The sequence below is a fragment of the Vairimorpha ceranae genome (genome assembly GCF_000988165.1).
Source record: "Vairimorpha ceranae strain PA08 1199 chromosome Unknown NODE_13, whole genome shotgun sequence".
NCBI classification, from domain to species: Eukaryota; Fungi; Microsporidia; family Nosematidae; genus Vairimorpha; species Vairimorpha ceranae.
In genome coordinates this window covers 59,680-73,508 of record NW_020169308.1, presented here as the reverse complement: position 1 = coordinate 73,508, position 13,829 = coordinate 59,680, and the positions used below count along the sequence as shown (strand labels likewise).

General features: G+C 24.3%; 11 protein-coding genes across 11 annotated transcripts; 7 read left to right on the top strand and 4 right to left on the bottom strand.

The window, feature by feature from the left end:
- Positions 1-347: 347 nt before the first annotated feature.
- AAJ76_1300073161 (hypothetical protein) lies at positions 348-656 on the top strand (the record flags this gene model as incomplete). The annotated part of the gene is made up of 1 exon (XM_024473969.1): positions 348-656. One exon carries the CDS (start codon positions 348-350, stop codon positions 654-656), a length of 309 nt encoding a protein of 102 aa, XP_024331504.1.
- Positions 657-2,427: 1,771 nt separating this feature from the next.
- AAJ76_1300070047 (trna pseudouridine synthase a) lies at positions 2,428-3,462 on the bottom strand (the record flags this gene model as incomplete). Its single annotated transcript, XM_024473968.1, has 1 exon — positions 2,428-3,462. The coding sequence occupies one exon, from the start codon at positions 3,460-3,462 to the stop codon at positions 2,428-2,430; it is 1,035 nt and encodes a 344-aa protein (XP_024331503.1).
- Positions 3,463-3,964: 502 nt separating this feature from the next.
- Positions 3,965-4,183, top strand: AAJ76_1300069544 (hypothetical protein; the record flags this gene model as incomplete). Its single annotated transcript, XM_024473967.1, has 1 exon — positions 3,965-4,183. One exon carries the CDS (start codon positions 3,965-3,967, stop codon positions 4,181-4,183), a length of 219 nt encoding a protein of 72 aa, XP_024331502.1.
- Positions 4,184-4,243: 60 nt separating this feature from the next.
- On the top strand, positions 4,244-4,759 carry AAJ76_1300069265 (60s ribosomal protein l11; the record flags this gene model as incomplete). The annotated part of the gene is made up of 1 exon (XM_024473966.1): positions 4,244-4,759. The coding sequence occupies one exon, from the start codon at positions 4,244-4,246 to the stop codon at positions 4,757-4,759; it is 516 nt and encodes a 171-aa protein (XP_024331501.1).
- A 448-nt stretch (positions 4,760-5,207) lies between these two features.
- AAJ76_1300067750 (hypothetical protein) lies at positions 5,208-5,759 on the bottom strand (the record flags this gene model as incomplete). Its single annotated transcript, XM_024473964.1, has 1 exon — positions 5,208-5,759. The coding sequence occupies one exon, from the start codon at positions 5,757-5,759 to the stop codon at positions 5,208-5,210; it is 552 nt and encodes a 183-aa protein (XP_024331500.1).
- A 107-nt stretch (positions 5,760-5,866) lies between these two features.
- On the top strand, positions 5,867-7,675 carry AAJ76_1300067642 (hypothetical protein; the record flags this gene model as incomplete). Its single annotated transcript, XM_024473963.1, has 1 exon — positions 5,867-7,675. One exon carries the CDS (start codon positions 5,867-5,869, stop codon positions 7,673-7,675), a length of 1,809 nt encoding a protein of 602 aa, XP_024331499.1.
- A 122-nt stretch (positions 7,676-7,797) lies between these two features.
- Positions 7,798-8,496, top strand: AAJ76_1300065711 (hydroxyacylglutathione hydrolase; the record flags this gene model as incomplete). Its single annotated transcript, XM_024473962.1, has 1 exon — positions 7,798-8,496. The coding sequence occupies one exon, from the start codon at positions 7,798-7,800 to the stop codon at positions 8,494-8,496; it is 699 nt and encodes a 232-aa protein (XP_024331498.1).
- A 246-nt stretch (positions 8,497-8,742) lies between these two features.
- AAJ76_1300062952 (dna repair protein) lies at positions 8,743-10,557 on the bottom strand (the record flags this gene model as incomplete). Its single annotated transcript, XM_024473961.1, has 1 exon — positions 8,743-10,557. One exon carries the CDS (start codon positions 10,555-10,557, stop codon positions 8,743-8,745), a length of 1,815 nt encoding a protein of 604 aa, XP_024331497.1.
- Positions 10,558-10,801: 244 nt separating this feature from the next.
- Positions 10,802-12,289, top strand: AAJ76_1300062707 (hypothetical protein; the record flags this gene model as incomplete). Its single annotated transcript, XM_024473960.1, has 1 exon — positions 10,802-12,289. One exon carries the CDS (start codon positions 10,802-10,804, stop codon positions 12,287-12,289), a length of 1,488 nt encoding a protein of 495 aa, XP_024331496.1.
- AAJ76_1300060941 (hypothetical protein) lies at positions 12,290-12,568 on the bottom strand (the record flags this gene model as incomplete). Its single annotated transcript, XM_024473959.1, has 1 exon — positions 12,290-12,568. The coding sequence occupies one exon, from the start codon at positions 12,566-12,568 to the stop codon at positions 12,290-12,292; it is 279 nt and encodes a 92-aa protein (XP_024331495.1).
- An 82-nt stretch (positions 12,569-12,650) lies between these two features.
- Positions 12,651-13,736, top strand: AAJ76_1300060858 (hypothetical protein; the record flags this gene model as incomplete). Its single annotated transcript, XM_024473958.1, has 1 exon — positions 12,651-13,736. The coding sequence occupies one exon, from the start codon at positions 12,651-12,653 to the stop codon at positions 13,734-13,736; it is 1,086 nt and encodes a 361-aa protein (XP_024331494.1).
- Between the last annotated feature and the right edge of the window lie 93 nt (positions 13,737-13,829).

The window sequence follows — 13,829 nt, the reverse complement described above, 5'->3', positions numbered from 1 at the left end:
AAAGTTTAAAAAAGTCTCTTGGTGAGTATGGTACTCCAACAGCCCGATTTCAATAAAGGTTTCATTTTAGAAACAGATGTATCGAAGGTTGGCATAGAAGCGATATTTTGTCAAAAGATCGAGGGAGACATATTACTCGTGGCATTCGCATCCCAGAAGCTAGGAAAAGCGGAGCGCAACTACTCGATCAGTGAAAAGAAAATGTTAGCGGTGTTGTGGTCAATGGAGATTTTAAGTATTTTTTGTTGGGACGAGAGTTTAAATTGATTACGGATCATAAAGCTCTTACGATTTTGGATGACAGACAGACGCTTCGATCGTCGAGAATAGAGCGTTGGATAGAAAGGATGGAAATTTTTAACTTTAAAGTAGAGCATAAAAAAGGAATAGACACCCCACACTTGGATGGGTTGAGCAATATCCTAGATGTGGATGAGATAAATTTTGTTGTCCGAGATACAGAAGATGAATTTTATAAAATAATTTTAGAATTTCACAAGAAGATCATTTATAGAGAATCCAGAATATCCTGGAAGGAGTTTAATAAAACCAGAATGGACAAGGATAAGGCAACTTACGAAAGGATTAAAAAGGTATTGAAAGACTGCGTGGAATGTAAACTAAATAATCTCATAAAGACAAACATCTCCTACTAGATTAACTGTTATGACGTGGGGTATAAGGTCGGCTTTGATATCATAGGTCCATATGATAAATATGTTATTACGGCAGTTGACTATTTCAGTAGATAAGGTTTGCGGAGGTATTGCGAAACAGAGAACATTCTAAAATTTTTAGATAAAGTGAAGAGACAAATAAATATAAAAAGCCTATTGTGTTATTCAGCAAAAGAAAATATTAGCAACGAAGTTATACATTGGTGTAAACATAATGGAATCACCAGCCATATGACTTATCCGTATCATTACCAGTCTAATTGTAGAATAGAATGCTTCAACAGGACATTAATGGAAGGAATTAACAAACACGAACAGTGTTAAAATTAGATGAACAGGGAGAAAACGTATTAAAGGTTTATAACAATGTGAAGCATTGCAGCTTAGATATGACCCCGACAGTGGTGACGTGGGAAATAAAAAAGAGTAGATTAAATGAAGTCCAGTTTAAAGATACCTTAAAATATAACACAAAAAGAGAAAAAACCCGCGTAATAATAAAATACAAGAAGAGAGATAATGTTTTAATCAAAAATGAAATACACAAATATAAAGGTCAATATAAATTTGACAGATTAGGAATCATCGAAGAGGAGCTTGAAAATGATACTTATAAGATCAAGTTGAATAACGGTAAGGTTATCAAGAGATATAGTGATTAGCTGAGAATGTGGGGTAATGCGGTTTATTGATTTGACGGGGAAATGTTACGGATAAATATTTTTAAATAAATAACCCTTAACTTATAAATCATTACGTTAACAAGTGACATGAACTGGCCTTGCTTTTCCGCAGTAATCAGAGATCTGCCTTTAACAATAAATATGTGTGAAGGCTGGAACAGAATCATTAATGGCTTGTTCCAGGTAAGTCATCCTTTAATAATATACTTAATTAATGAGGTTCGAAAAAACGATTAATTATTGGCAATAAAAGAAGAAAAAATTATCAAAAAAGAATCTGGAATAAAAAAAGCATGTGAAAAATTTCCTGAAATTAGTGCTAAAGAATTTATGTTATTTATAACTTTAACATATAGTTGGCGTCTATAATAAACATTTTTATTATTTTTTTTAGAAGTTAAAAGGTATAAATAATTTAGGGTAAAACTTCCTTCAATGTTAAATTTATTTCTATAAGTATAGCATAATAACTTTGTGCATTTTCTTTAGGTTTTACTCGATTATTTAAATTGTAAAACAGTGACTACAGGGATGAGGGAACATAAGTGGGAAACCTCACGACAGTTAGTAGATGGTTTTAAAATATCAATATTTAAATAATTTAAAATTATAAAACCCATGTTTTACCCCAACAGTGATCATTGCAAGTTTAATTATTAAAAAAGACGTTTAATAAATTACAAGGACAAACTCCTCGTTCTGAAAAAATATTCTATAATATTTGGTGGAACTTTCGTTTCGTAGTAAAGATTGTTTTTAATTAGACTAGAATTATCATTCATAATGATTGTTTTTCTGTTACCTCCGATTTTTCATTTTGTTTTGCCCTTCTCTTTAAAATTTTTATTTATAGAAAAATGAATTCTAGAAAATTTAATCACATTTTTGTTTGGTTAAAACAGAAAAATCTATGTGGTCTTAATATCACACCTCTGAAACTTATTTTCAAATCAGTCTACAGTAACCAATAGACTACTGCTTCAATGTTGTGATTCCTAATAAAAAGTAACTAAAAGAAAGAATAACTTTCAACAATTACAAATTTAATTTTTTTTTTACATTTTTTATCAAAAAAGATAGTTTAATTCATCATTGTAAAATCTAGAGGAATCTAAACAGGCTAAAAAATATTTTAAATTTTGTTTATCATGTATACATTTGTATATAACATTCACTTTATACTCATTTTTTTCATCAAGGTTAATTTCAAGAGTATCATTCATTTTTCCCTTGTCTTTGAGAGGTAAAAATTTAGGAGAATCAAGTAATAAATATTGACTTGGTCCTTTTGGAACATGTAAATATTCATCAGAAAAGACTTTTTCAAAAATGGTTGAAAATTCATTCCTTTTGTATCTACAAAGTAGTACAGAAAAATAAATCATCTTCCTAATTTGATGTAATAGAAAACTCTGTCCCTCAATTGTAATTTTTATATATTCAATGTCATCAATCACATAAGCATTAGAGAATTCAATATTTTTAATATATCTCTGCTTACCCTTATGATTACTCAATGTTGTGAAATTATGAAAATTTTTGGTTCCAAGAAATTTTGTAAAGATATCACAAAAGTATTTAATATCATCCTTATCAGCGAGATATCCAAAAATCTGTTCAATATCCTTTTCATTATATTCTCTTTTTGTCATCTTATCGCGGTTTAAATCTTTTGCTATAAGATCAGAACATTCGGCACTAAAATTGCTTTTAGCTAAGAAATAAGTTGGAAGAATATATTCGTACGTTCTTGAAATGGTAAGATTAGTAGGAATGAATGATTTTGTTAGGCGCAAAATTTTATAAAGATAAATATTTTTAGAAAATAAACATTCCTTAAGTTTTTGAAAAAAAACGTCTGTTATTTGACACTCAATTTTACAGCTAATAAGATTAAATGCGGCGTGAACACCTTTATCAGTTCTAGATGAAGATTTTAGATGTATTTTAGAAGGATCTTTAGCATTTTGAGAACTTATTGCTGAACAAGAAAACAGACATTCTGATATGGCCTTTTCTATAGTATTATAATCTCCATTGAGTTGTAATCCAGAATATCCTGTACCTATGTAACCAATACAAAATCCTGCTTTTATTTTCATCTTATAAATTGGGGTATAAAGAAAATTATTTTAACGTAAAAAATTTACTATTAAATATCGTTATTAAAATGTAAATTTTTTTAATGTACAAAAGGAGGTTAAACTTCTTACATTGTATTTTCAAAAATCACTTTTAAAGGCATGAAAAATGATAAACAACTTTTTACTTTATATTGTAGATATATAATAAAGGTTTAAAATTTTTACTGCCTTAACTTTGCCGAAGTAATTAGGTGATAAAGGTTATAGATTCCGCTGGGCTAAGTAGCGTCCCTAAATGGTGTATTGAACTAGGCATTTAACCTCAAATCCGGTTAGGTGCAGGTCTCAGTCTTTTGACTGTTAAATTTTAATTAATTCTACAAGCAAGGCCCTAGGAGTATGCTTGTTCGTGTTATCAATTATTTGTGTAGGACATTAAAGATGTAGACTGTCAATCAGCAGTATTAGGTTGATGGCTTTGACATATCTGTTATATAAATAATAATTATTAAATAAACCCATGTTTTATCTTTACAATTTGAGTTTTAGTGCCGTAAAAGTTTTCTTAGATGACAATAAATTTCTTTTTTTTTATAGTATTTCATATTCTCTATCTTCATACAAGCAAGGCCCTAGGAGTATGCTTGTTCGTGATATCAATTATTTGATTTTGAGTTTTGGTGCCATAGAAGTTTTTTTATATGACAATATTTTTTTTCTATTTTTTTTATATGTATAACATTTTCTAATTTTATGCTCATAAAATCCAAATATTTTTTTTTATTTTTTACCCTCTAAAATGAAAATTAATCCAATGAGAGAAATAAAAATCAAGAAGCTTAGTATTGTTATTAATGTTGGAGGAGGATCTTCTAATAAGCTTAATAATGCTGCTAAGGTTTTAAAACAGCTTACAGATCAAGATTGTCTTTTTAGTAAAGCAAGGTACACTCTTAGAAATTTCGGTATTAGACGTAATGAAAAGATTAGTGTTCATGTTAATATTTCAGGAGAAAAGGCCATGGAAGTTCTGAAAAAAGCTTTAAAGGTTAGAGAATATGAGTTATCTAAAAGTTGTTTTAATGCTACTGGATGTTTTGGATTAGGTATTAATGAACATATTGATTTAGGAATGAAATATGATCCTGATATTGGTATTTTTGGAATGAATTTTTATGTTGACTTAAAGAGACCTGGTGATCGTGTTTCTAAAAGAAAGAGACATAGAAGTAAAATAGGTAATAAACAAAAAATTACAAAAGAGGATGCGCAGAAATGGTTTGTAGATACTTTTGATGGTGTCTTACTCGATTAAATTATTTTATTCTAAATTTTTTTTTATGAACGTTAATTTGATTTATCAGTTTTTATTTTGTTAAAAATTACATTTAGCTTTGAAATATTTTATGCAAAAGACTTGTTTCTAAGGAATCAATTAGATGTATTTTATATAGTCTTTAGAGTCAAATTATATTTTATAAATTAAATCAGCGATTGTTTAAATCTTTTAATTAACAATAAAACAATTTTTTTTAATTTTTATTATAAACACATTTTATTAGCATAATCAGGTTATCAATTATTTTAAAGTTTTAATTCTTGTATCGTAACACTTAGTTATAGATCATTAAAAAGTTGTTAACAGAAGTACATAAATCAATATAAATTATATTTTAAAACCTTTTAAATGCACTACAAATATTATAATAATATATTAAAACACCAATTTTATACCATAAATTTATTATTTAATAAATTTTAATTTATATTACCAAATCTATATCATCATTTATTAATAGTCCTGATATAGTATATTTATTCCCCCTAGAACTCCTTACAATAATATTTTCTCCTTTTTTTTCTAGTATTTGTACTACATCTCCTCTTCTTAACACTACTTCATTATTTTCTAAATAGTCTTGTAGTAGAAAAGCAATTTTAAAAAATTCTCCACTTGGCTCTAAAGGAATTGTCTTCCTACGCTTAGGTATTTTAAATAAATAAGCTACTAGAAGTATAATATAATTAACAATTATTATATGATTATAAGTAAACCAGTAAAATAAACCTGTTATTATAACTTCTATTAAATAAAATGGTATTAAAAAAGTACAAGATGGTCTATAATGCTTCCTTAAAAATCTAGTTCTAAATACATCTGATTTATATTTAATGTATACAAGAAATATCGCATTGTACAACACAAGAAATCCCATTATTAGCATACAAGTCTTTTTACTATCATTATAAATAACATACGTCTGTAAAAGAAGGCACAATAGTGTTTTTATGGTTGTAGAAGTATAAAGATTCATATCAAATAAAAGGGATTAAAATAATCAAAAAGAATAGTAAAGAAAGGGGAATTATTAAAAATTAATATAATTTTATTTTTGTTTTTTAATGTAAAAACCCCAATAAAATGTTTAAAGTTAAAAATTTGCATAATAAAGTGGTAAGCAGTAAGAACAGATTAATTTTAAAAGATGTTTATAAAACTAAAGAAATTAGTTCTTTAAATCTAAAAGAAATAAAAATATTGATAGAAACACCTTCAGGAGAGTGTTGGATTGATAACATTTCATCACCAAATAATTTCAATAATGATTCATTATATTTAATTAAATCTGGAAAAATGAAAGAATTTCTACTTCAAGACTTAGTTTATTTATTTAATAATAGATTATATTTCTATAAAAATTATAGAATATTTTATATTAGACATTGTACAGAATATTATAACTTTTCTACAGTCAGAAAGTTAACAATTAATAACCAATTTATTACATCTCTAAATCTTAATTCTTTAGATTTAGATTATTTAGATTTAAGATATAATTTCCTTACTAAAGTAATTTACGATAAACATTTATTTTTTTGTGATTTAAGAAATAATAAAATAAAAAAAAATAGCATAAAAGCAGATATTCTTTTTTTAGATAAAAAAGGAGGAATTGAAAAACATGTTAGTCTTAGAAAAAAAGATATTTTAAATAACTTTAAAAGTGAATATAAAAAATATAAAATATATAATATAGCATATAGATTTTATATCGTACAGAGAAATATTCATGATTTTGAATTTATTTTAACTTGCATAATCAGAGATATTATATCAGATAATTTAATTGAAAAAATTTCTGAAATTTACAATAAACTTAAAAAGGTGTGTTTAACAAAAGAATCTTTTTATATTGTGTGTGTTACAGAAGAGAATATTATTATTAAGACTTATAATGTTAGAGTTATAATGGATTATTTTTTACAAAGAGAGATAATTTATAAAGAACATACATACATTTATGATAATATAGGAAAATGGTATATTGTACCAATATATGAAAATAATAATAAAGAATATTATATGGATAGTATAAAAATATATGAAAATAATATGGATAGTATAAAAATATATGAAAATAATATGGATAGTATAAAAATATATGAAAATAATAAAAATAATAATAATTTACAAAAGACAATGGATAAAAATAATAATAATTTACATAAAACATTGAATAAAGATAATAATAATTTACAAAAGACAATGAATAAAGATAACAATAATTTACACAAATTAATTAATAAAGATAATATAGAATATAAAAAATCATATAATAACAGTGTAGATTGTATAGACTACACAGTTATTATTATAAATCAGCACAATTCGCATGTTTCTGATACGGTTTTATTTAGGAAATGTAAAATTACACCACCAAAAATGATTATAAAAAAATATTTAAGAAATAATACTAGTACACCAAAAAAGATAGATGTATCATTTCTTTTTATACAATTTTTTATTCCTAAAACAAATGAAATAAAATATAAAAAAAAACTAAAGTTCTTACTAAAGAGATTACAAACACTTGATATTTGTGTTATTTTAGAAAATAATGGATTAGATTGTCTAGTTTATGTGGGCCAAGATATTAATAGAGTATTAAAATTCGGGTTATACATTTTTAAATTATTTACAATGTATAATATAAGCTTAAGTATAGGAGTGGCATGTGGATATTATTGGTTTAAATCAGCAAATTTAAATAGTAAATTTATGGGGAATGCACTAAATAAAGCTTCTAGATTATCATATTTAGGAAATGGTGTATTTTGCTGTCACTGTGCAGTATTTGATGATGATAATATTAATTTTCAGTATATTGGTGAGAAAGAGATGAAAGGATATACAAAATGTGTTAAGAGTTATTTTGTATATGAAAAATGAAATATTTAAGTAGTAATATAATACAAAAGACTAGAGAAATATTAAGATAGAATGTGATTATTTATTTCTATAGATTATAAATAAAGGAGAAGAATAAATATAAATTGTGATTTAAAATACCCATGGATATTAAATTCATTGCTCTAAAGGTATCTGAAGATAATAATCTTATGTATTTTTTTTACACTCAAGATTTCGCATTTACAGTTGATGCAACAAATCCAGAAATATTATTGGAATGTTTAAAGAAAGAATTTACTAAAGAATACTATCTACCAGAAGAAATACAACATCTTTCTAATATTATAATACCTAGAAAATTATTGTATTCATTCACTACACATCATCATTTTGATCATTCTAGTGGAGACAAAAGACTTAAAGAAATATTTCCAGATATAAAGCAAATAAAAGGAGAAGAAAAAGATATAAATATACAGGGAACTATAGTAAAGTGTTTTAAGACTCCTTGTCATACAAGGGACAGTATATGTATTCTTATTAATAATAAATACATGTGTACTGGAGACACTATATTTTATCTTGGATGTGGATGGTTTACAGAAGGTACACCAAAAGATATGTTAGCAGCAATAAATAAAATAAAACAGTATGATAATAATATTATAATGTTATATGGACATAATTATAAGGAAAAAAACTTAAGATTTATAAGGTCTGAATGTCAGTACATAAATCACGTGGAGGATGATAGAATATTTTTGACCTTAGGAGAAGAGAAGAAAGAAAATCCATTTTTTTTATTGAAAAATGAGGAAGAAATGGGATCTCTTAGAGAAAAGAAGAATAAATTTATTTAAGTTTTTTATTTAATTTTTTATGTGATGATATAGATGCATAACAACATGCTACCAAAAATATGAAATAAAAAAATATTAGGGTTTATCTTTGTACAATACAGAGCTTTTATGTAGCTTTGGGTGTTTTGAAATTTTCTTTTTATGTAGGAGCATGCTAATTGAAATGAATTGTTTAATTCAGAAAACATAAGCACAATTTGTACAAGAAAGCCAAAAATTTTTTATTATCATATTTTATTTATTTTTTTAAAAATCTATAAATAAATCTGTGCTATCTGACTCATCTTCATAAATTTTTCTTGTATTGTTACTAACATCCTGTAGACGAATAAAATTGGATGATGTATCATCAACATCTTTGTTAACAGTATTTGTATTGTTTAGAACTTCTTTATCTAAATTATTCACCTTTGATGGGTCTATTTCGCGTTCTTTAGATGTAAAAGATTCATTATCAAACATTCCGGATATTTCACTAGTAAAGGCAGGACTGCCTATTTTTATAAAATCATCTACAATGTCTTCATTCTTAAGTATATTATTAATAACAATATTATTGTTTATAGATTTCCTTAAAGTCTTACTATCTTTTGCTGTTATCACTTTATTTACATTATTGTCAGTAAAATGGTCAACATGAGATGAATTGTTCGTATTTTCTAAATTATTATTAGCCTTTTTTTCTACCATGTGTAGTTTACATAATTCATTTTTAATTTTTCGTATTTCACTTTCAAGATCAGCTATCAAGCAGTTGTCATATTGTATATTTTGTGTAAGATTATCAGTATTCTCTGTAACCATGTCAATAAATGAACTATCTTTATTAAAATGCTCAATAAACTTGTATTCTGGAATGCATTCCAAAGGAGTGCATTTTAAATGGTTAGCTATAATTTCTGTAATATTTTGTGACTGATAAACTATTGTTGATGGTTTATCTTTAATTTTTTTATGTGGTATTAATTTTATTATTTCAGAAGGATTACTAATCTTATCTTTAAACAAGTGACTTAATCTGCTTTTATTAACATTTAAAACATTCGTAGTTAAAATTCTAAGTCTTACAAGTGGTAAAAGTGTAGGATATTTTAAATTATTTTCTAAATTTACTACAGTAATGGGTTTATGGTGCGAAAAACCATCATTAAAATCTTCATTAGATATTTTTTGTTTCTTTGGTTCTTCTTCTAAATTTTCATTAGACAATAAAGAATTTTCATTGTTTAGAAGTAAATTAATATAATTGATTAATTCTTTTTCCTCATATAAATTAGTATCTTCCATTATAAACGGTCGAATACTATTTAATTTAATCTTATTAAGTACATTTATACCTGTTTCAAAGATATAACAGAACTTTTGGTTACATTCTGCTTCACAAAGACTGGTTCTAATTGTTGACCCACACTGTAATAAGAATGTTTTATTTCTTATTATAACTGGATCATGTTCATGACCGTATATTAACATATTAAAAGAATCAGGTACAGAAGTGGGGCAGAGATAATCTTTATTTCTAGGCACTCTATTTTGATGTACAAGTAAAATATTAAAAAAATCTGTTGTTAAATCTTTATATTCTATCTTTTTAAAAATATCTGTAACATTTTTACCTTTTACATATCCTACACCGTATATTCTTATGTTATTATACTGTACATAATCACATAATATAGAATCTTTACCAATATAATTTACTAGTCCAGCAGAATGAAGTATATCTAAGGTACTTATTTTATTTAAACCGGAAGGATCATCATGATTACCATGAATACATAAAAAAGGGATTTTAAGTTTATAAGTAGCTAGTGATGGAATATTTTCATTTTCTATACATTCATCTACAATATTCTTTCTAATAATATTTATAGTTCTATTAATACAATATCTAGAAGGTCTATTATCATGAAATAGATCACCTACTTGTAAAATAAGATCTACATTATTACTGACACCTATTTGTAGTACTTCATCAAAGGTTATAAATGAATCATTCTTTCGTATAGTATCTGTTTCTTTATATCCTAAATGGTTATCGGAAGTAATGAGAATTTTCATTAAAACCCAGGGGAGAAAAAAAACCAAAAGAATAGAAAATTTAAAAATAAATAATTTATGCAGGAATTATTTTTATTTATACTAATTTGCATAAATTTGTTTGTTTTTTACAAACAAAATGTTTAAGTTACAGTAAAAAAACATTAATTTATTTCTGTGTTTATGCAATATTAGTATTTATATAAATATTTTTTATTTTTACATAAATTATTTGACAATTTTAAAAAATCATCAACACCCTCTTATGTTACTAATCAAAAAGCTTGATTCATCATTTACAATTACAACGTCTTATAATACAATATTGTTTGATTTTAATACAAGTAATGTACTGTTTACAGATACAATATTTATTTCACATTCATTAAATTTAGATATTTTATACATTAAAGAAGATATTCCTATCTACATTACAGAGCCTGTGTATAAACAGTTATTATACAAGCATAAGATAAAAAATGAAAAAGAAACAGACAGTGATAAAAAAGAAGCAGGTTGTAAAAAAGAAGCAGATTGTAAAAAAGAAACAGATTGTAAAAAAGAAAAAGAAGGTATATTTTTACAAGGCACAGAAGGTAAATATGTACAAAAAATAGATCGTAAAAAAGAAACAGAATGTAAAAAAGAAGCAGATTGTAAAAAAGAAACAGAATGTAAAAAAGAAACAGAATGTAAAAAAGAAATAGATTGTAAAAAAGAAACAGATTGTAAAAAAGAAACAGATTGTAAAAAAGAAATAGATCGTAAAAAAGAAATTTCTCCTTTTTTCATAAAAAATTGTATCTTTATTACTTATAATCAATTAATACATTTTAATAATTGTGTTATAAAGGTTCTTAGTTCTGGATTATATTTTGGATGGTGTATGTTTAGTATTAATGACACCTTTTTATATTTCAGTGATTTGTCATTTTCTAATAAAATATGTACAGAAATTAAATCTATAAAAGATTTTAAATATCTTTTATGGGGCAATTATCACATCTGTACTGAGAAGTCTAATATAGAAGATTTTAATAATTATGTAAAAAATAGTCTTTGTATAGAAAATAAGTCAATTAAAAAACAAGAGAATGTTTTAAGAAATATTATTAAGAATGTACAACCATCTTTAAATATTTATGTAGAATTTCCAAATTTTTTAATAGATATTATATTACACATTAATAGTACATTAAAAAGATCTGTAAGATTAGATTGTATTTTTATCGATCAATATTTAAATAATATACTTTCTGACACTGATTGGATTAGTGAAAAGTATAATAAAGTTAATTTAAATATTAGTGATACCAGTAATATTATATTAAAACCATTAAAAGATAATATAAATAATAATTTTACTATAAAAATAATAGGAGGTACAAATAAATATTTTAATATAAATACTAAAGCAAACATAAAAGATATTAAAAAGAATACTAATGGATGTATTTTTGAGTTTAGAGATAATATTTACTACTCTTTTTTATCAAATGATGTACAAGATGTATATGTAGACAGTAAAATAGATATTTATAATAATATAGGATGTATTACAGGTAAATGTATTAATACAGATAAATATGATTATATTAAAAAAATATTTATAAATGAAAATCAAGATATTATAAAATTTATATTTGAGAATGAAAATTATGTATGCATAAATGAAGTGTATTACTTTAAAAGATTAGGAATAAAAATTTATAAAAAAGAAGAAAGATTTCATATAAAAAAAATTAAAGATTAGCTACAATTTATGTATAAAAAACTTCTTGGTGATTGGTTCTTCTACAGTGATTGTATCATTTTGAATCTTAGCCACATAGTTTTTCTTAGAAACTGGTGTTTCAGACAATTTGAAATACTGTGATCCATTTTTTAAGTAAATAGAATTATCTTCATAAATAATAAGTTTTGTATTAGATATACCTTTTCGTTGAGTAACAGTAAATTTTTTTATCTGTTCATGTTCGTAGTCCTGTTTTGAAAAATTTATAAAACTCGGTTTTTTTATGTAAAAAAACATAAGGGATAAAATTACAAATTATTTTTAATAATTTATGATTGATTGTTAAATAGCTTATAGTAAAAAAAACTGTATTTTTTATATGTTTACAGATTATATAGAAAGAACATATAACTTTAACAAGCTTTTAATATTTTGGAAACAATTAGAAAAGAATGATAAAGACACTGCTTCTACACACGCATCATTAAAAGGCAATGTAGAAATAAACTTCTATATAAGAAAAGCAATAGACGACCTATATTGTAAATGTAAAAGCTATTTTTATTTTATGCTATCTTCCGAATATTGTACTGTTAAAAGTAGAAATTTTATAATTGTACAGAAAAAATTTTATAAGAAATTAAATGTACATCATATACTTTTTAATAGTAAAGATCTACCATATAATTTTATTATTTTTAATAAGATAATTGTAACAAATGAAAGAAATATTAATAACCTTATCACTCAATTTTATGATAACCTTACTACACAATTTTATGATAACCTTACTACACAATTTTATGATAACCTTACTACACAATTTTATGATAACCTTACTACACAATTTTATGAACTGTATAATGTAGATAAAAATGCTTTTAAGTTTTATTTTTCTAATGAAATTAAAAGTTACACTTTAATTTTTAGGTTTACAAAAATAAATGGTGCATCTAAAAATTTAAAAGTTTTGACAGGCATATGTAAAAATTTTGATATTTTTACAAATGATTTAAAAGTATTGATAATTGTATTGTTAAATAATTTAAAAATCTTTACAAATGATTTAAAGTTACAGGAAAAATGGAATTTTTTTAAAATTACTTACTATATGATTAATATTGTACAATGTTATTTTAAGCTGGATAATAAAGAGCATTTACATGTAAACAGCTATCAAATGCTTTGTTTTATTATGAAATATATGATAATTTATAAGCTTGTCAAAAATTCTACTCTTAAATATATTCATAAAGACCAGAATTTATGCATTAAGAATTGTTTTGAATCTTATAATTTTTTTTATAAAAAATTATATTTTAGTCAAAGAAAATTGCATTTAGAGAAAGTAAATGATAAGCATAAAATAAAGAAGGATAAAAAAGTAAAGAATTCAAAAAACTCTTCTAATTTTTTATTAAGAATATTAGGATGTATTAAATGCTATAGAACAAATTATGACTGATGTAAGTACCAGTGGTTAGAAAATTAATATTTTTTATTAATTATTGTTAAAAAAACATTTTATATTATCTACAAAATATTAAATTTGTTTGCT